The sequence below is a fragment of the Gopherus flavomarginatus genome, chromosome 5 (genome assembly GCF_025201925.1).
Source record: "Gopherus flavomarginatus isolate rGopFla2 chromosome 5, rGopFla2.mat.asm, whole genome shotgun sequence".
Taxonomy (NCBI): Eukaryota; Metazoa; Chordata; order Testudines; family Testudinidae; genus Gopherus; species Gopherus flavomarginatus.
Genome location: NC_066621.1, coordinates 6,447,325 through 6,467,696, shown reverse-complemented (window position 1 = coordinate 6,467,696; position 20,372 = coordinate 6,447,325). Strand labels below are relative to the sequence as shown.

General features: G+C 59.3%; 1 protein-coding gene across 4 annotated transcripts; it reads right to left on the bottom strand.

Annotated features, from left to right (window-relative positions):
- Positions 1-105: 105 nt before the first annotated feature.
- Positions 106-20,179, bottom strand: TCIRG1 (T cell immune regulator 1, ATPase H+ transporting V0 subunit a3). 4 transcript variants are annotated; one of them, XM_050957145.1, is made up of 21 exons: positions 20,045-20,179; positions 18,776-18,870; positions 12,674-12,794; positions 12,053-12,131; positions 10,645-10,874; positions 8,585-8,679; positions 8,188-8,314; positions 7,895-7,977; positions 7,370-7,463; positions 6,887-7,099; positions 6,197-6,347; positions 5,792-5,931; positions 5,520-5,677; positions 4,826-4,916; positions 4,575-4,693; positions 3,623-3,836; positions 2,242-2,358; positions 1,976-2,095; positions 1,184-1,301; positions 651-822; positions 106-473 (listed from the first exon to the last, which is right to left on the bottom strand). In XM_050957145.1, the coding sequence occupies exons 3-21, from the start codon at positions 12,788-12,790 to the stop codon at positions 392-394; spliced, it is 2,520 nt and encodes an 839-aa protein (XP_050813102.1). In that variant the 5' UTR covers positions 12,791-12,794; positions 18,776-18,870; positions 20,045-20,179; the 3' UTR covers positions 106-391. The 4 variants fall into 4 exon arrangements, with proteins under 4 accessions (XP_050813102.1, XP_050813100.1, XP_050813101.1 ...); XM_050957143.1 differs by lacking the exon at positions 18,776-18,870; XM_050957144.1 differs by lacking the exons at positions 18,776-18,870; positions 20,045-20,179 and adding an exon at positions 13,192-13,254.
- Positions 20,180-20,372: the final 193 nt, after the last annotated feature.

Genomic DNA, 20,372 nt, shown 5'->3' with positions numbered 1-20,372 from the left:
AGGGCAGGTTCACGCTCCTGAGCCGGAAGCTCAGCTGGCCAGGCCCTGTGAGCACCACTATAGGCCCAGCGGTTTCCCATTACACACCGACAGGGACAGGGATGTTTCACTCTTTAATCGTACAAAAGACAGGACAGAAGTAATCTGTGCCAAGGCAGGGAGCACCAGGCTCCGGCGGGCAGCAGATGACAGCATCAGACCAAAGGGGAGGGGAGGGGCAGGGTGGGGTCGGGGAAACAGCGCCAGGCTTGTGGTGTGGGGGGAGCAGCAGCCAGGGTAGAAGGTGCAAACCCAAAGGGAGCCCCCTGCCCCGGAACAGGGCAGGAGGGGGCACCACCCCTTTGAGGTGAGGGTGGTGGGGGGCACCTGGTGCTGAGGGGCCAGGCTGGCCCTATTCCCAGCTGTCAGCGGGGAAGGCAAAGGGACTCAGCTTGTACCCGGCGCCCACGTAGAACTTGTTCTGGAATTCCACCCTGCAAACACCACGGGAGGGGAGAAAAGGGGGGTCAGCGCAGACATCACCCCCCAAAACTGACCAGGGCCTCCTCCATCCCAGGGGCTGCCCCACCACAGACTCCCCATCCCCCACCCCCCCTGCGTCCAGGGCAGTTCCCCGCTCCCCCCACTGGGAGTACAGGCCGGGGGCTCACCAGTGCAGGCGCAGGGCGTGCAGGAAAGCCGACAGCCCCTCCATCACCAGCAGGATGGCCACCGTCAGCACAGCGAAGAAGGCGAAGACGGGCACCAGCAGCGCCCCGCCCGCGTAGATGTGCAGCAGGAAGCCGTTCCGCATCACCATGGTCCACAGCACCTCCGACAGCTCTGCAGGGGCACTGGGGGGGGTCAGAGCTGGGCACGGCCCCCTTCCCCCACATGCCCCGCCCCTGCCCCCACAGGCCTCCCTCCCACGCTCCCCTTCCCCCACACCTCCCGCCCCGCCTCATCACCCACCGCCACCCTGCCCCTCACAGGCCTCCCTCCCACCTCTACACCTCCCGCCCCGCCTTGCCACCCACCCCGCCTCGTCACCTGCCCCCACAGGCTTCCCTCCCACCCCCACAGCCACCCATAACCTCCTCCCCTTCCCTCCAGGGGTCTGCATGAGGGGCCACAAAGCATGTGTGGACCAGGCTGAGCGCAGGTAGGAGGCTGTGAGACCCCCAACCCCCTACTCCCAACTCACGGGCATGGGCCAGGCTGAGCGCCCACAGACGCAGGTAGGAGGCCGTGTTGGAGATGCAGCCCAGGCAGTACTCGATGGTGTGGATGGCCTGGTGCATGAAGACTTCAGAGAATTCAAACTGCGAGAGACACCAAGGCAGTGGAACGGGGTGAATGGCAGCACAGAGGGGCGGAGGGCAGCACCACACGGGGGGAGCAGGGCACCATGCCCGGCCACTCTTCTCCACCCTTGGCACGCTGAGCTGACCCCAGGCCCATCCACAGGCCGTGGGCCCAGGCAGACACATACCATTTGGAGCTACCCAGCTGGGGCTGGATCTCACAGTGCTGGAGAGGGACAGCCCACAGATCACAGGCTACATGGGAGCTCAGCCACCCAGCAGCTGCCCATTCCTGCCCCCTATGCCCACCCAGAGCGCTGGTGAGGGCATTGCTGAGCGGTGAGAGAGAAGACTGGGATGGGTGGGGGGGCTAATCCCATCCCTGATGCTCATAACTTCGGGGTCTCCTGGCCACTGCGGGGCCCCGACCTTCCACTGCGGGGCCACTCTGTCTCATGCTGGGGGGATGGGCAGCAGCTTGTCAAGCCCCACCCCTCTGAATGGCCCTGCCCCATCTCAGTACAGCGACATTTCCAGCCCCCAGATTGGAAAGTGGTCAGGGCCAGAGCTGCTGCGGGGCTCCCCCATGCTGAGTGGGACTGGCAGGGCAGCAGGGCCAGCCACTGTCCCGGCACCCAGTGGCGTTAAACCCGTCCCTCTCCCCAGCCATCACAGTGCCCCAGGGATCTCACCTCAGCCTCAGGGCCATGCCCGCCACGCTCCACGTCGGCGTTCATCGCGTTCACCGAGTTTCCCGGCTCCTGTGAGCTCAGCAGCGGCTGGCGCTCCCCGGCATCCCCAGGTGAACCCAGCTGTGTAGAGCCCAGAGCCACACATCAGACAGGAGAGGTGGAGGACACACCCCACAGGTCACAGCCCCCATCCCCACGGCACCTGCAGCTCCCTTTGGAGAGGTCCCACAGAGCCCCACAACCCTGCCGCCAGCCCAGGCCCTTACCCCGAGATGAGAGTGCCCCCTGCGGCGGTGCTGGCACCACAGGTAGACGGGCGTGCCCAGGAGCAGGACAGGCACAGAGGCCAGAGCCAGGACGACCAGGACGTTCTGCACCGTCACCTGCAGTGAGGAGGGGGGGAGGGTCGTGAGAGCAGCATCCCCACCCCTGACGTGGGTGGGGGAGGTACCAGGTTAGGGGTCCGTCAGTCCGATCCAGCCTGGGCATGGTGCAAAGCGGGAGATTACCAGGCTCGTGAGGGGGAGATACCAGGCCGGAGGGGCCTGTTGGTGTGAGCTGTGCTGGCAGGCGGATGGATGGATGGGCCCTGTGACAGGCAAGGGATTTGGCCGCATCAGGCAGTGAACCCCATGTTGTTCCAGGGGCTCCCCTCTGCTGGAGCGTGCCGCCCTCCTCAGGGGACTAGCACAGCCATTCTCGGCACCCAGTGTGATGCCTCCGGCAGAGACGCTGGCACAGAGCAATCCAGGCCCTTGGCTCCAGCCGGCCCAAAGCACACCCCACTCTCCGCACCGAGCTGCACTCCCCCCTCGAATCACGTGGCTGCTGTTCTGGCCAGGGGCCCTGGCTGTGGAGGGGCTGCCCAGCCCCAAGGCCCATGGGAGGAAGATTGGACCCGGGGCCTCAGGCAGGACGGTTTCTGTGCAAAGCTTTGTAGCTCTCGTGCTTTGTCCAGAGTCAAATGGCCGGTTCAGCACACGCCTCAGCCCATGTCCCTCGGCCCCGAAGGGGCTAACAGAGATGCGCAAGGCACCCACAGCCAGCTGAGGAGCTGGTTCCGAGGCCCAGCTGACTGGGCTGTGCTGCCTGTGTGCCCAGGACGGGTGGCAGACCTGGAGCAGCCCCAGGGGGTGAGCAGCACGTGAGATCCGAAGGTTGGGTCCCACCACACCAGCCTGAGGGCTGGTCAGAGAGCAGGGTTGGGCCAGGAGTGATGGGCCTTTTGGTCTGATCTGGGAAGCAGGTGGGAACTGGACTGGGTGGGGCAGTGGAAAGCAGCTGCAGATGCTGGCCTGGTGTGGAGGTTCCCCATCCCGGGCAGAGCAGGGAGCAGCCATCAGGATTCCCCATCTTGGGCCAGCAGGTGGTTGTTGGCGTTACCTGTGCGGGTTACCTGTCCCAGGCACAGCTGGTGGTTGTCAGGGTTACCTGACCTGGGCACAGTAAGTTGTGTTCGGGTGACTCATCCCAGGCACAGCAAACAGTTGTCGGGGTGACCCATCCCAGGCACAGCAAACAGTTGTCGGGGTGACCCGTTCCAGTAGAGGGGTTGTCAGGGTTACCTGTGCGGGTTACCAATCCCGGGCACAACAAACATTGTCGGGGTTACCTGTCCCGGATACAGCGGGTGGTTGTCAGGGTTACCTGTCCCGGATACAGCAGGTGGTTGTCAGGGTTCTCGGTGAACAGGAACATGTCGATGAAGTGGATGAGGATGCTGGGTGCCAGCAGGGAGTTGACAGCACTGAACGTGATCCACTTGTAGAAGATCATGAAGACGAGGTAGCCAAAGAGTGCCAGCAGGAAGAACGCCTCGGGCAGGAAGACCAGTACCACCTGGTACCACTGCCTGAAGTGCCTGTGTGCCAGCGAGAGGGGAGTCGGGCATAGCCGGGCTGCCAACCCCCATGGAGGGAGCAGCACCCTTGCGAGGTGGCTTGGGGCCCTGCACTGCTGCCCTGGCTGGAGCTGAGCACAGCAATCCTGACAGGCAGGGTCCCAGCGCCAAGGATGGCTGGCTCTGGGCTGCCAGGGGTTCAGGGTGTGCCCTGGGGGACTGGGCTGGGGAGTCAGGCAGTGCAGCAGAGTTGGGGGCACATCCCTTCCTGGCAGCAGGAGCCCCAGAGCAGCCCTGGCAGGCTTCCTCCCCAGCCTGGCAACACGGCCAGCTCACATCTCACAAAGCCCCATCTGCACTGGGCACTGGCCCTGATGCCAGCCCCAGGGAGCCATTGCTGCACAGAGAGACAAGCGGCACTGGTGCCAGGCCAGTTCAGAGCAGTGCCACTGACTGCCCGAGGGGCTGGGGCCACGCCCCAGGGCAGGGAAGGCTTGAGGGCGAGGGGTCTCCATCCCAGTGAGGGGCTGTCGGCAGGCAGGGCCCCAGGCTCAGGTGCCAATCCTTGGCCAATATCCTCCCACCACCAGGGCCAGGATTTCCTGCAGATGCAGATCCCCAGGCACAAGGAAAGGATGGGGCCAGAGTAGGGTATGAGCCAGGCTCCGTAGCCCTCTCCTCTGGGGCACATGGCCTGCCAGGCTGAAGCGAGGGGGCACAGGTGGGCAGCGCGGGTGGGCGTCGGCAGCCTCGACTCACAGGTGGTTGAAGACGCCGAGCAGCACCCCGAAGCTCATGTGGATGATGCCCAGAATCACTGACATTTTCATTTTGAAGGAGTTCAGGAAGTTCAGGTGGTTGTTGGCCAAGCTCCAGACCTGCAGCCAAGTGAGAGGAGGCGTCTGAGCCAGGGTGGGCACGCAGCTCCCAGTGTGGGGGCGCAGAGTGGAGTGCTGTGTCTGGCAGGGGAGACAGTTGGCCAGCACATCCCCCCATCCCTCCCTACTCACCGGGTCGATCCCGAAGGGGTAGGGCCCCTTGAAGACTCCAGTGACGTTGGGGTCCAGGGTGAGGAAGGCGTGGCTGGATAAGTAGTCAGAGCTGTGGGGACAGGGGGGTGTCAGTGCCGGGGGGAGGCGCTGGGCAGAGTTGGGGGCACGTACGGATCTGCAGGCAGGGCAGTACGTGGGGAGGCAGCACTGACGCAGGGCAGGGAGGGGGCACATGGGTGTGGGGAGTCAGGAATGGGATAGAAGGGAGGAGGAGCCCACAGGTGGGTAACGGGTATGGGGACAGGGGAGCAGGCTGGTATGAGAGAAAAGGGACCCCGTGGGAGGTAGCAGGTGTGGGGGGGGTAGCAGACAGGGTCCCATGGGGGTTAATGAGCAAGGTACATGGCAGGAGAGCAGGCGGGGGTCCCGGGGCAGGGATAACAGGGTAGCAGGTGGGGGAGCAGGCAGGGGGTATGAGAAGAGGGACCCATGTGGGGGAGAACAGATGGGGACAGGGTACCAGGTGGCGATCCCATGGGGTGGTAGCAGGTGGGGTCCTGCAGGGAGAGCTGGGTACCAGGCAGGAGAGCAAGCGGGGATCCTGCAGGGGGGAGCAGGTGGGGGTCCCATGGGGGGGAACAGGGGAGCAGGCGGGGGTCCTGCAGAGGGGAGCAGGGTACCAGGCAGGGGTCCCGTGGGGGGCAGTGCCCACCTCCAGTTGGAGTGGTTGACCATGGTGGCCACACTCCAGGCAGAGGGGAAGATGGCGGTGGCCTTGCTGAAGCACTCGTTGTAGATGAAGCCAGTGTAGACGGAGAAGGCCCCCATGAGCAGAATCAGGTAGCGCCCCTCAAAGAACGTCTGCCAGATCTGGGGACAGACAGACAGACAGAGACAGAGACAGACAGATGGAGGCACAGCTTCGTAACAGCCCAGCCCTCCCCCATCCCCCCCACCTCCCCAGCAGTTCCCCCCCTCGCTCACCTCGTTGCGTGCTTCCCTCAGGCGGGGGCTGCTCTCGGCCAGCACCATCCAGAGGGCAAAAAGGAACATCAGCAGCCCATGGCCCACGTCCCCAAACATGACAGCAAACAGGAAGGGGAAGGTGATGATGGTGTAGGGCGCTGTGGGGGTAGGGAGCATGTCAGAGAGGCCCTCCCACCCCACATGGGCCCTTCACCCCCACATGGGCCCAGACCACCCTGCCACAGCCCAGACACAGGGGCTTTCCCTTCTTGGGGGCGCCAGCTCTGATCTGTCCCCAGGGCAGAGCCTGGCTGGCTCATGGGGGCTGGAAATGGGCCATGGGGCTTTTCCCCTGTAGGGGGTGCTGGCTCTGATGCAACTTGAGGGCGGGGGGGTGGGAGGGTGGCCCCAGGAGTCCCTTACCCGGGTTCACCTCCTGGTAACTGGCGACCCCATAGGCGTCGACGATGTTCTGGAAGCCGGCGGTGAATTTGTTGGTGCGGATGAGGGTGGGAGGGCTCTCAGAACTGGGGATCCGGTGCACGAACGATTCCACCCCCGAGCCACTCTTGTGCTGCAAGGGAAGGTGGGCCTGGGACCAGGGAGCCTCGAGGCAACACCAATCCACCCCCCGCCCCCACTGCCAGCTGGGGAGCAGGCAGGGGCTGGCTTGTCCTGGGGCGCAGCCGGAGGAGGGCAGGGCAGGGCAGGGCAGGGAGGGAAATGCAGCATAGCAGGAGGGGGTGGGCAGGGGAAACACCTACCAATCCGTGGAGAGGGGAGAACATGGACTGGCTCGGGGGGGTGGAGGCACATATCGATCCGTGCGGGGGGGACATGGACCAATTCGTGGCATGGGGGGACAGGCAGAGGCACATACTGATCCATTGGGAGGCGGGGGGGCAGGCAGAGGCATGTACCGATCCATGGGGTGGGGAGGGGTGAAGGCACGTACCAATCTGTGGGGAGGTGGGAGGGGGAGAGAACGGGACACATACCGATTTGTGGAGGGGGGGATGGGTGGAGGTACATACTGATCCATGGAGGGTGGGACATGTACCAATCCATGGCGTGGGGGGAGGATGTGGTGGGGGGGCAGGCAGAGGCACGTACCGATCCGTGGCGCAAGGCCTCCTGCACCTGTGGCAGGTCACGCACGGGGCACCACACCTCGGCGATGAGGCACTTCTCGATGACGTTGAAGCTGCACTGGTTGAGGATGAGGTAGATGGCCTTCATCTTCTGCACCTTCACGCGCCAGGCCGGCAGCATCAGCACCACCTTCTGCAGCACCTGGGACAGGTACTGCTCCGTCTCCCCCAGCACCTGCCGGCAGGAGGGAGGTTCACAGGGGCAGACACCAACCCCCCCAATATTCCAACACAGCTGGGGTCCCCCAGCCCAATGTTTCTTCTCCACCCTGGTAGAGGCTTCAACTGCTGCCCACCTCCCTTGCAGCCTGGGACCCGTAACGCTCGAGGCTGTTGAGCGGGACTGTCCTCCCCACCCACTCCCCACAGCTCCTCCATCTCACTGCAGTGAGGTTGTTGACCGGGGAGTGTCCCTGGGGCCCCACACACAGGTCCCCCATCTCACCGTGTTGAGGTCGTTGATTTGGGTGAGCAGCCCACTCAGCACCTCCAGCCGGTCGGCCTCCCTGTCGGCGTAGGGGTACACGTGGCAGTGGAAGCTGGGAGAGACACGCACAGGTGAGCGGGGGACATGTTGGCAGAGAGGGGGGCTGAGTTGTGTGGGGGAGAAACTGGACAGCCGGGGGGGGGGAGGGAAAGGTTTCGGAGTGAGGCACAAACGACTATCATCAATTCTGCGCCTTCTATGGGCAAGAGGAGTTGGGCCAGCCGGCTGGAGGGGGCCCTGGCACTCTGCTCCCATTCCCCCCAGGGAATAGCCACACCAGGCGAGGGGCTGCCCCTAAGACACTCCCCCAGCCTCCTAGCTCCACAGACAGGAACAAGAGCAGCTCCGGTGTGGCACCGGGACCCCACACACAGCAGCAGGTGGCATATGGAGCACCGACACTTGGGGCAGTAATTGCTAGGGGTGTGGACAGGCAGACAGACAGATGGCGAGGAGACGGGGCGGGTGGGGGCCAGCACTCACCAGTCCGAGATCTTGCGGATTTTCTGTCCGATCTGCTCCCCCCAGTACGAAATGAGGAAGATAACCCAGGTGATGCTCTCACCCTGCGGGGGGAACACAATACCCATGAGCCTCAGCACAGCACAGGGGTGCCTACAAACCACCCCACCCCATGCTCCCAGGTTCCAGAGAAACCCCCCCAGCCCCACCCCACTCAGATCCACCCACCTCCCCTCCAGGCCTACCCCCATCACAGACACCCAGACCTGCTCCAACCACCATTCCTGCAACCCCCTTTCCCACCCTGCACTCACCGTGGCTGGGTCCTCCATGGGCTCCGCCATCTCCACAAAGTTGGCGATGAGGTACCCACGGCAGGCGCGCCACAGCAGCCGCTCAAAGGAGGTCACTCGCCACGGGTGGATCACGCCTGCCACAAAGCTGGGGGAGGGGAGAGAAGCAACAGCCAAGGGAGTGGGGGCGCTGGCATCCCAAGGCAGAACAGCTCCACAGCACCCAAGGGCGCCACGGCATCCATGGCATTACCACAGAACCCATTGTGTCCCAGGCACAGCCCGGCTTTCCCGCCCACCCCCACATTGTCCCAGATGGGGCCTGCCCCACAGCTGCTGCCCCGTGTTCCAGGAGGGGCCTGCCTCACAGCTACTGCCCCATCTGTAACTCATCCCGCCTGCTCTGGAACCAACTCACTTGACTTTGACATCGAGTCGCGGTGCCATGGATGGGTTAAGCAGGGGCTCCTGGTCCGAAAGGGCGCGGGGCCGGGCGGGGGAGCCCAGTGATGCCTGCCACACAGGAGAGAGACCATCAAGGGAGCTGCCCAACCCAACGGGGCCCCTTCCTTCCCCCTTCCCCAGGCAACCGGCGCCATGGTGCTCCCCTCCTTGCCTGGCAACCTCTCCGTTCTCCCCCAGGAATCCACCATTGGCCCCCACACCAAAGGCCTCCCCACACACACCAGTGCCCAGCCCTGGGGGTTACCCACTCCACCCCTCCCTGCCCCCCAACCTCTAGGACACCCCCACTCCACCCATCTCCTCTCTGCCTCCCAGAATCCTTTCCATTCTGCCCCTCTATACCTCAAAGTAGCACCCTGGAACTACCATATTCTCGACTGTCATATAGTTATCAGGGATCATTTCTATAGTTTGTAACTAGAGAAGTGTGGCTGAAAGTGTCTAGACAGTATTTGGTCCTGCCATGAGGGCAGGGGACTGGACTCAATGACCTCTCGAGGTCCCTTCCAGTCCTAGAGTCTATGAGTCTTGTGAGGTATTATTTTAAAAATCTTGATCTGTTGAACATAAATACCATTTGATTGTCTGTGCTCTCATTGTATGTGAAGTTATGAAGCATTGCTACATGTGTTACTGAAATAGTTGTGAGGCTCGGAGATGCCTCCAGCCAACCTTTCAATTGCAACAAAGGACCAGATAGATGTGCTGATGGCCCATTAAAGGGAATCCACTCTCCCAACAGCCATCCCAGAGACTTCTCAGAGAGAGCATGTATGCAGTGGAGACTGCTTGGCCAATGGGGACTGCCTGATCCCCATGTCACAGCAAAGATCTTTCCAGCAAGCTGGAAAAAGCTGTAAAAGAGAGACAGTGACATCATCACTTGGCCTCTTTCTTCCACGTGTTGACTTGAGTTGGGAGGGGAAACGTCTGGAGGACAAAGACTTTGAACTGGGGAGGGTGGTCCCAGGCTGGAAAAGAGTCCCAGCCTGTGCATTGTGGATCTGTAACCTGATTGTGCCATCGGTCAGAGTGAGACACTGCTTGATTCAAATCCTGTTTAGTTTGCAGAACTTAGATTGCAAATTTATTTTATTTTTATTTCTTAAGTAACCAACTTTGATCTCTGTGCCTGCTATTTATAGTCACTTAAAATCGATCTTTCTGTAGTTAATAAATCTGTTTTATATTTTACCTAACACAGTGTGCTTTGGTTGAAGTGCTTAGGAAATCTCAGCTCAGGTTACAAAGGCTAGTGCAGAGGTCGGCAACTTTTCAGAAGTGATGTGGTGAGTCTTCATTTATTCACTCTGATTTAAGGTTTCGCATGCCAGTCATACATTTTAACGTTTTTAGAAGGTCTCTTTCTATAAGTCTATAATATAGAACTAAACTATTGTTGTATGTAAAGTAAATAAGGTTTTTAAAATGCTTAAGAAGCTTCACTTAAAACTAAATTAAAATGCAGAGCCCCCAGAGCTGTGGCCAGGACCTAGGCAGTGAGAGTGCCACTGAAAATCAGCTCGCATGCCGCCTTCAGCACGTGTGCCATAAGTTGCCTACCCCTGTGTGTCCACTCCACATAGAGGGAGTGATGAACTACTTAATGAACTTGCACTGCCCAAGAGGGCCTTGAATAGTCCTGGAACACAGGGCTGGAGCTGGGGGGGAACTGGGTAGGAGATCATGAGCGGCTGGGAGATCATTCATGTAACTCATCTGGGCATGTCTCTACCTATGGATGTCTGTGTAAGTGCAGTGCCTAGCCAAGGTTTGTAGCTTGACATCAGCATCACAGTGTGAGAAGCAACGCAGGTTGGTGGAACAGGACTCAGCAGCCCCCCAGTCCAGGTTACATCCCAGGGACCCCATCACACTCTCCCAGCCCCGGGACCCCATACTCCAATGATCCCCTCCCTGTCCCCCAGGCCCCTCTGCTCTGCCCCTCCTCTGCTCCCTCCAGCCCCCTCCTCAGCCCCAAGGCCACTGCTCTGGCTCCACACGAGGACTCACCAGCTGGCCGGTGAAGCGCTGCCCCTCGCGCAGGACTTGCACGTACTCCTGCAGCTCCCGCAGGCGCCCACTCAGCGACTCTCTGTTGCGGCTCACTTCGCGCAGCTCCTGGGCCAGCTGCTCGGACTGCTCCTGGATGTGCAGGGCATCACGGGGCAGAGGGGCCAGGGGGCTTTCAGGGCAGGGCCCCAGTGCCAGCCCTGCCTTCCGCAGCTCCTGGTGGAGGAACGCTGCGCAGCAGGGACACAGCGCCCATCAACACTGCCCGTGCACAGCCTGCCCCCATCAGGTACCCATCTGGAGACCCCCCTCTCCCCAGAGCACAGGGTTGTGTCCCTGACTATCTGGGCTAATAGTCATTGATGGGCCTATCCTCCATGAACTTATCTAGTTCTTTTTTCAATCCAATTATATTTTTGGCCTTCACAACATCCCCTGGCAACGAGTCCCACAGGATGCCTGTGCGTTGGGTGAAGAAATACTTCCCTTTGTTTTAAACCTGCTGCCTGTTAATTTCATTAGGTGACCCTTGGTTCTTATGAGATGTGAAGTAGTAAATAACACTTCCTTAGTTACTTTCTCCACACGATTCATGATGTTACAGGCCTCTGTCATATCCCCCCTTAGTTGTCTCTTTTCCAAGATGAAAAGTCCCAATTGATTAATCTCTCCACATACGGAAGCTGTTCCAGACCCCCGATCATTTTTGATGCCCTTTTCTGAACCTTTTCCAATTCCAATATATCTTTTTTGAGATGGGGCAACCACATCTGCACGCAGTATTCAAGATGTGGGTGTACCGTGGATCTATACAGAGGCAACATAATCTTTTCTGTCTTAATATCTATCACTTTCTTAATGATTCCCAATGTTCTGTCCACTTTTCTGACGGCCACCGCACATGGAGTGGATGTTTTCAGAGAACTATCCACCATGATAACAAGATCTCTTTCTTGTGTGGTAACAGCTAATTTACATCCCATCATTGTATATGTATAGCTGGGATTATGTTTTCCACTGTGTATTACTTTGCATTTATCAATAGTGAATTTCAGCTGCCATTTTGTTGCCCAGTTATCCAGTTTTGTGAGATCCCTTTGTAACTCTTCACAGTCTGCTTTGGACTTAACTAACTTAACCCCATATCACTGGGCCTCTGCCACCCCAGACTCCCTCCATCCCACCACTCCAGGCTCCCATTCCCATGGGCAGCCCCCGCCACCCCAGAGAGACCTCCTGGTTCCCACCTGCCCAGAGAGACAACACCCTTCCCCCCTACACAGGCTCTCCACCACTCCAGAGCTTCCCCTCCCTTCCCCTCACTCCAGTGTCCCCAATGTCCTAGACTTTCCACAAAGTCTCCCTGCCCCCAGAAGGAGCCCCTCCCCCAGAGTGGCTTGACACTCACTGAAGGTTTTCTCCATGTCCTCACAACGCCGCACCTCGCCCACGAAGCGCCGCTGGAAGGCATTGACATTGGGGTTGAGCTGGGGAGCAGAGACAGTACATCAGAGCCCAGCTGCAGCAAACCCTGCACGAGGCCCTGACTCCAGGTGGCTAGGGTGGGGCCAGCCATCCCAACAGCCCCGGCACTTCGGTCAGGGACCTCGACTCCTGTTCCTATTGGGATCAGCTACCCAGCCACCCCCCCATTCAGGGATCCCGACTACTCCTGCCCACCCCACTAGGGACCAGCCACCCCAACAGTCCCCAACCCCTCAGTCAGGGACCCCGATTCCTGCCCCTATTGGGACCAGCCACCTGGACACCTCCCCAGTCAGAGACCCTGACTTCCCCTACCCCCGCAACAGCACCCTAGTGACAAACCCCAACTCCCACTGCCCCCATAGGCACCCGACATCCTGGCTTCCCCATGCCCCCTTCCTCTCCCACTCTGGGACCCTGACTCTTCCCCATAGCAGATAAGACATCTCAACCAACCCCCCCGCGGCCACTTCCCCCCACCCCAGCCAGGGACCCTGCCCCTCTGCCCCCCCTAGGGGAGCACCATGTCCTGCCCTGCACATACGTCTCTGAACTCCACGAGCCCCCTCTCGCCCAGCTCGCTGACGCAGGCGTAGGCCGAGGCCGACTGCAGGAAGAGCTGGGCCAGGCAGACCTCCTCGCTGCGGAACATAGAGCCCATGGCGCTGCCGGGGGAAGGGGAGAGTCAGTCACCTGGCAGCGAGGGCAAGGGGCACAGAGATCCAATCCCACCCCCTCCTGCTCCACTCGGATGCGAGGGGCACCAGAAGCCACGCTGTAGCAAGCAGCCCAGGCGTGGGGATGGACTCTTCGCCTGACAAGGAGGAGAAGAAGGGGCTCATGCTGAAGGCAGGAGCTGGAACCGGCAGAGACAGGCAGCAGGGCCACGGCACTCCCAGCAGCTCTGGAGAAGGAGTGGGCACGGCCGGGAGCCCCCGCTCCAGCTGGGAGGAGGCAATTATGGCTCAGACTCCAGCTCCCCAACAACCCCCAGCCTGGCACCCTGAGCTCCAGCCATCTATGCAGCTGGCACCTCGGCAGCCATACCAGCCAGCCGCTTACCTCAGGGACGGCCTTGCAGCTGTGGGGGGCACGCGGCATAAGAGACCCACCCAGGGAACAAGGATCCGCAGTTCTGCCCACGAGACACCCAGCAGCAGCTCGGCTGAGTCACCCGGGACTTTTTTGACCTCGGAGGTTGCAAAATAGTTTCCAGTAGTACCATCCCCCTCCACCCCAGACCAGCTCAGCTTCAGCCACGCCTGAGTCAGGGCTGGCCGTGCTGCTCACCTTTGGGGCTGACACAGCCAGACCCGCATGTCCCAACAAGGGGTGGGGGAAGGCACACGATGGAGAAGAGGATCAAATGGGAGCACAAAGAGATCCGGAGCACCCTCCATGCTCCTTTGCAACTGGAGGGCAGCTGGGGCCCTGCAGCAGCTCTTAGGGCAGGGGGAGGAGGGGATCCAGACCTCAGGCTGGGCCCAGCTCACTGCAATAGGGCCATGCCAACACTCCAGCTGAAAGCAGGGAAACACAAGAGGCCTCTTGGAGGAAGTCCCACTCCCTGCACAGGGTCCCGGGCGTACCGGGAGCGAGGTCAAGCAGCCACCCTGACGCTGAACCACACCGAATCTACCTTGAGGCATCACCAGCTACTGCCCACTGCGAACAGGAGTCCAGTGGGACCCCCAGCCCAGGAGACACGGCTGCGCTGGGGCAGAAAGGCCCGTGTTTCTGAAGCTGCCACCAGTCTTGTGGGCCCAGCCTGAGGCGTTCAGGCTCTCTCCCTGCCAGATCCTCCCATGCAGGATTTGGCCCCAGGGTTAGCGTGCTCCACTCAGGGCCATCCTTAGGATTTATGGGGCCCTACGCAGTATTATTAAACTGGTGCCCCTATGCCAGATGGCAGCCCAAGCTCACAGCCTGGTGGGGGAGGGGGAGGAGGAACTTGATAGCAAAGGATAATGAGATGCCCAGCCTGCCTCATGGTGGTGGAGAGTCACAGTTCCCCGCAGAGACTTCCATGCACTCTCCCTCATGCAGAATGGACATGAAGAAAGTACCTAATTAAAAGCACTAAAATTTGGGAATAAAAAATGTCTGTCACAGGTTTTTTGATATGCCCTGAAGTTTGTCAGAGATTTATTTGCAAAAACTTCATAGTAAGGGTGAGTCAGCTGTCCTGCTGAATACAACATTACATATAATGGAATACATGATGCAGTTCTTCTCTGTTTTACATTTTCTTCATCAGTATTTCTAAGTTGAATTTATATTTTAAATGTACTCAAATCTTAAGCCAGCATTCCAGATTACTACATATTTAACTCACTGAAACAAAGACATTCTTTTAAATTAATCAGAGAGGTTTAGTGTGTTCATAACAATGTTCATTGCTTTTAGAAAAAGGGAACAGTAATTTACTTTGTGTGATCTCCATAACAAGAGACATGGTTATGAAATTTCACCAACTTTAAAAAAAATATGTTTCCAAAGATTTTAGGTCTAACAAGGATTTTGTCTTAGGGTATGTCTACATCTACAATTTTGCAGCGCTGGTTGTTACAGCTGTATTAGTACAGCTGTATAGGGCCAGCGCTGCAGAGTGGCCACACTTACAGCGACCAGCGCTGCAAGTGGTGTTAGATGTGGCCACACTGCAGCGCTGTTGGGCGGCTTCAAGGGGGGTTCGGAGAACGCGAGAGCAAACCGGGGAAGGAGACCAGCTTCCCCGCGGTTTGCTCTCGCGTTCCCCGAACCCCCCTGCAAACCGCAGGGAAGGAGACCTGCTTGCACGGGGGTTCGGAGAACGCGAGAGCAAACCGGGGAAGGAGACCAGCTTCCCCGCGGTTTGCTCTCGCGTTCCCCGAACCCCCTTGCAAACCGCAGGGAAGGAGACCTGCTTGCACGGGGGTTCGGGGAACGCGAGAGCAAACCGGGGAAGGAGACCAGCTTCCCCGCGGTTTGCTCTCGCGTTCCCCGAACCCCCCTGCAAACCGCAGGGAAGGAGACCTGCTTGCACGGGGGTTCGGGGAACGCGAGAGCAAACCGGGGAAGGAGACCAGCTTCCCCGCGGTTTGCTCTCGCGTTCCCCGAACCCCCCTGCAAACCGCAGGGAAGGAGACCTGCTTGCACGGGGGTTCGGGGAACGCGAGAGCAAACCGGAGAAGGAGACCAGCTTCCCCGCGGTTTGCTCTCGCGTTCCCCGAACCCCCCTGCAAACCGCAGGGAAGGAGACCTGCTTGCACGGGGGTTCGGGGAACGCGAGAGCAAACCGGGGAAGGAGACCAGCTTCCCCGCAGTTTGCTCTCGCGTTCCCCGAACCCCCCTGCAAACCGCAGGGAAGGAGACCTGCTTGCACGGGGGTTCGGGGAACGCGAGAGCAAACCGAGGAAGGAGACCAGCTTCCCCGCGGTTTGCTCTCGCGTTCCCCGAACCCCCCTGCAAACCGCAGGGAAGGAGACCTGCTTGCTCGGGGGTTCGGGGAACGCAAGAGCAAACCGCAGGGAAGGAGACCTGCTTGCTCGGGGGTTCGGGGAACGCGAGAGCAAACCGGGGAAGGAGACCTGCTTGATTACCAGAGAGGCTTCCTCAGGTATGCTGGGATACCTGCTTACTCCACGGAGGTCAAGAAAAGCGCTGGTAAGTGTCTACACTTGATTACCAGCGCTGGATCACCAGCGCTGGATCCTCTACACCCGAGACAAAACGGGAGTACGGCCAGCGCTGCAAACAGGGAGTTGCAGCGCTGGTGATGCCCTGCAGATGTGTACACCTCCTAAGTTGCAGCGCTGTAACCCCCTCACCAGCGCTGTAACTTTGTGATGTAGACAAGCCCCTACTAAGGTACCGATTTTGCTGGAGGGTTCTTTTAAGACTAGTTTGTCGGATAGTCAGAAGTAAAGAAAGGGAACTCTTTGTCCCGCTATCTGGAAGGGAAGGACTGTTGTCCCTTTAAGGGCTCTCTTCAGTGGGGAGTGCGGGGAGAGGTAGTGAAGGGATGGTCAGAAAGGACAGGAAGACTTGGAAGCACTTTTTTAACTATAGTAATTAAAATGTGTATTTTAGATAAGGGAGGTCTTTTGAAGGATTTATTTAAAAAACTATGTCTGAAGATCCACACATTTAAGGCTAAAGATGATTGTGCATCTAAAACTCTATGCAAGCATTTTTTAGAAATGTGATTTTATAATCTTCACCAGCTCACTAATGAAATATTTTTAAAGCAAATTTTAAACTAAGGTCCTGTAGACTGACATGTTCTGTGTAAATATTACATTAATGCACAACTGTTTTTGTCAGTAAAGTCAGAAACTGACAGTATAAAAACTTATTTGGGCATAAGCTTTCGTGGACATCTGATGAAATGGGTTCTAGTCCACAAAAGCTTATGCCCAAATAATTTGTTTGTCTTTGAGGTGACACAAGGACTCGTCCTTGTTTTTGCTGATACAGACTAACAGGACTACCACTCTGAAACCTGTCAGTATATACCTTGGGGTTGGCAAATGCCTGTTAAATGGCTTTATTACCCCTTGAATGTCTCTTTAACAGTTTCAATGTTGTGCTAATAGGTCTGGCAGGCTGGAGGTTTTTTCACTTTTAACTACTAGATTCCCTCCCAAGGAAGACTCACCAGGCTAGAGCAGCCATCTGTGGGAGCCTGCAGGAAGGGTCAGAACAGGGATAGGAAAACAAGCGGTGGACACTAAGACCCAGTGGTGCCCCAAATTTTCAGGTGCCCTACGCAGCTGCCTATGTTGCCTATGCCTAAGGACGGCCCTGGCTCCACTCCTACACAGGGAGGCCCTCTCTGCTCTCCTTCCGCCTCTATGGGGCACCAACGCTGCAGAGAGCCCAGCCACAGCCAGCGCTACCTGTCTGCAAGGCTGGGAGACAGCGTCACCGACTGTTCACTCCAAGCTGGCTCCTTCCAACACCTCCCCATGACACTGTCCCAAGGCTGGCAAGAGCACCATTACCCCATGGAGCAGCCCACGCTCCCAGCATGCACTGCAAGCCCAGGGGTAATACTGTACATGGAGATGTTAGCGTGTCCAAGCCAACGCCTGTCCCTTCCGGAGCCAGGCACAGCTGGATTCGGGGACCCACAGAACCTGGCACTAGCCCGAAGGATGCAGTTAGGGCGGCTCATAAATGGAGCTCTCTGCGGGCCTGTCTACACTGCCACTAGATATATAATTCACGAGTAGCTGTACACATCACCGCAGGAACCTCTGCCTGAGCTAGGATTCACTCCTCCATCTGCAGGGTATGTGACAAAGTGGGAATTTTCTGTAATAATTTTCATGAAGCCCATGCATGCCTCAGTTTCCCCCATATTTCATATTGTTACCCAGGGGACGGGGGAAGGACTGTTTGCTCTCAGGACAGGCTAAGAGACCTGGCCTATGGTACAAAGTTAGGCTGAAGTAGGCGGCCTTGCATCGACCTAGTTGTGGATGTGTCCAGCCTTTGTTCCAGCTTGGCCGGGCTCTGGCTGACCAGAATGGTCAATGCTTTAACCTTCAGTTTTCTCTGTTGACCTAAGGTCACCCCATGCTGTGTAACAGGTGACTAATAAACCTGCCTGGTTTGCCAGCGCTGCGTGTGTCACCGCACACACTGGCTGAGGTGCATTAGTCCCTGAAGAGTGGCCTAGCCTCTCCCAGGAGTCCAGTTCAGCTGGACTCGCCAGGAAAAGGTCACGCTGTGAAACACGAGTGCTGCAGCCCCAGAGGTTAACTGGAAGGAGGTAGTCAGGGGCGGCTCCAGGCCCCAGCACACCAAGTGCATGCTTGGGGCGGCATGCCGCAGGGGGCACTCTGCCAGTTGCCAGGAGGGCGGCAGGCAGGCTGCCTTCAGCGGCATGCCTGCGGAGGGTCCGCTGGTCCCACGGCTCCGGTGGACCTCCCACAGTTGTGTCTGCAGAGGGTCCGCTGGTCCCGCGGCTTTGGTGGAGCCGCGGGACCAGCAGACCCTCCACAGGCACGCCTGCGGGAGGTCCACCGGAGCCGCGGGACCGGCGACCTGCAGAGCGCTCCCCGCGGCATGCCGCCATGCTTGGGGCAGTGAAATGTCTAGAGCCGCCCCTGGAGGTAGTGAGACCTACCCCATGCAGTAAGACTGAAACCCCTTGGGGGTTGGACAAACTGAAGGGTTCCTCCTAGAGATTGTCCCAAAACTGGGGGCGTAGCACCAACGCTATCGATCCATGACAGTTAGGGTGACCAGTTGTCCCGATTTTATAGGGACACTCCCAATTTTTGGGCCTTTTTCTTATATAGGCTCCTATTACCCCCCACCCCCTGTCCTAATTTTTCACACTTGCTGTCTGGTCACCCTAGTGACAGTGGAGACGTTCCCTGCAACTCCTGTGGCAAGGTCAGAACACACGGGAGCCAGCTATCCTGGGCACAAGCCTTATATGGCCCCTTTTCAACTGCACCCACATGCCAGCCCCTGTCTGGAACATGCCCTGCCCCATTGACTCCACTGAGAGGCAGCATCCCAACCACGCTAGAGCGTGGCTTGTCCTGCGTTGCACTGCACTCATTGTAACCAGGCATTACAGAGCAAGGACACAGGCCCGCCTAGCAAGGGAGCAGCAGCAGAAGGCCACCCCGCTGGGTAGCATGCTCACCTGGACCACGGGTTCCAGTCCCTGCTCTGACCCAGGAAACCGACAGCAACAACTATTGGGGAATGGCTCCCCGCAGGGCTCTGCTCACAGTCGCTCTGCTTTGGAAACGCAACCATTACTCAGAATCAAGTGACGTTTGCTCCAGAACAGAGCACTGCAAGGGTGGGGGCCACTATTCTGCAATAGCTCCGGCCATCAGCATCCCCATGTAGACAAGCCCATAGTCACTGAGCCTCAGCACCCCCGTCACAGGGGTCACAGCCCTGCCCTGCCACAGTGGGACAGACACACACAGATGAATGTACTAACCCCATGGGGTGCACGGACGAGACAGGGATGGGGCGTAGGCAGGCCCCATGGTGCTGCAGCCCTGTGCTGCGCTCAGCTCAGACTCAGCCTGGTCGAGAGCGGGACACCCGTCTCCCTGCGAAGACCTGACTTGGGTTCCCGTTGTGCTGTTCCCAGTGCCCCCAGCTCAAGGGGCCCCAGCTGCCCCAGGAGGAGAGGGGGCATCACAGCTCTGACTAGGGTGACCAGATGTCCCGATTTTATAGGAACAGTCCCGATTTTTGGATCTTTTTCTTAAATAGGCTCCTCTTACCCCCCACCCCATCCCGATTTCACATTTGCTGTCTGGTCACCCTAGCTCTGACCAACTACCAGCTGTGGCTATTGCAGGCCCTAGCCTCTGCGCTCCGGCTGGGATGGACCCAGAGCATAGGTGCTGGAACTTGGGGTGCTGCCGCACCCCCTCCCCCGCTTGAAGTAGTTTCCATTATATACAAGAGTCACAGTGTGGTTCTGTGGTTCAGTGGCTCTCAGCTCCCCCACTATACAAATTGTTCCGGAGTCTCTGACCCGGGGCAGCTCTAGCGGAGGCCCTAGGAGGGGGGCTGACTCCCAGCCCCTCGGTTTTAGAGATGGGGGGAGGGCGATCTCCCCACCTGAGCCAAGCTCCGTTACCCCAATGCCCAGCCAGCCCCACGGGCACGGGGGGACGCCCTGCCTGGGATGTGCAGGAGCCCAGCTGTGCCCCTGCCCCACAGCGTCGGGGAGGGGGGGCAGTGGGTCCCTCCGCTCCAGGGGGCTCAGGGGAGCGACAAGCGACCCCCCCGAGCCCGGAGGAGCCGGAAGTGGCAGCAGCAGCACGTGGAGCCAGGCCCTGCCAGGCCGCCTCATCACAGCCTCCGCCCGCGGGCTGTGACCCGGCCCCGGCCCGGGTCCCGCCGGCACAGGGCAGGCTGGGGGCGCCCCGGCCGCGGCTCCTACCTGCGCTGGGCTCCAGCTGCTGATCCCGGCTGGGTTGTGGAGAGAGCGAGGGGAGTCCGGGACTTCCTCTTCCCCTGGGCGGGCTGCTCCCGGCCGGGCTGGGTCAGACCCACCCCCGGGACCTCCCCCACTGCCGGCTGCAGGCAGCTCCGCGCCCTTCCCTGGCTTCCTGCCCCCGCGGGGGAGGGGGCACTGTGCGGGGAGCTGCCCCCCCCTCCACCCGCCGAGCCTCCCGCGCCGAGCCTCACCCCCTGCACCTGGACCTCCCCCCCGCCTAGCTCCACCCCGCAGAACCTCACCCCCCCTGCACCTGGACCTCCCCGCCGCC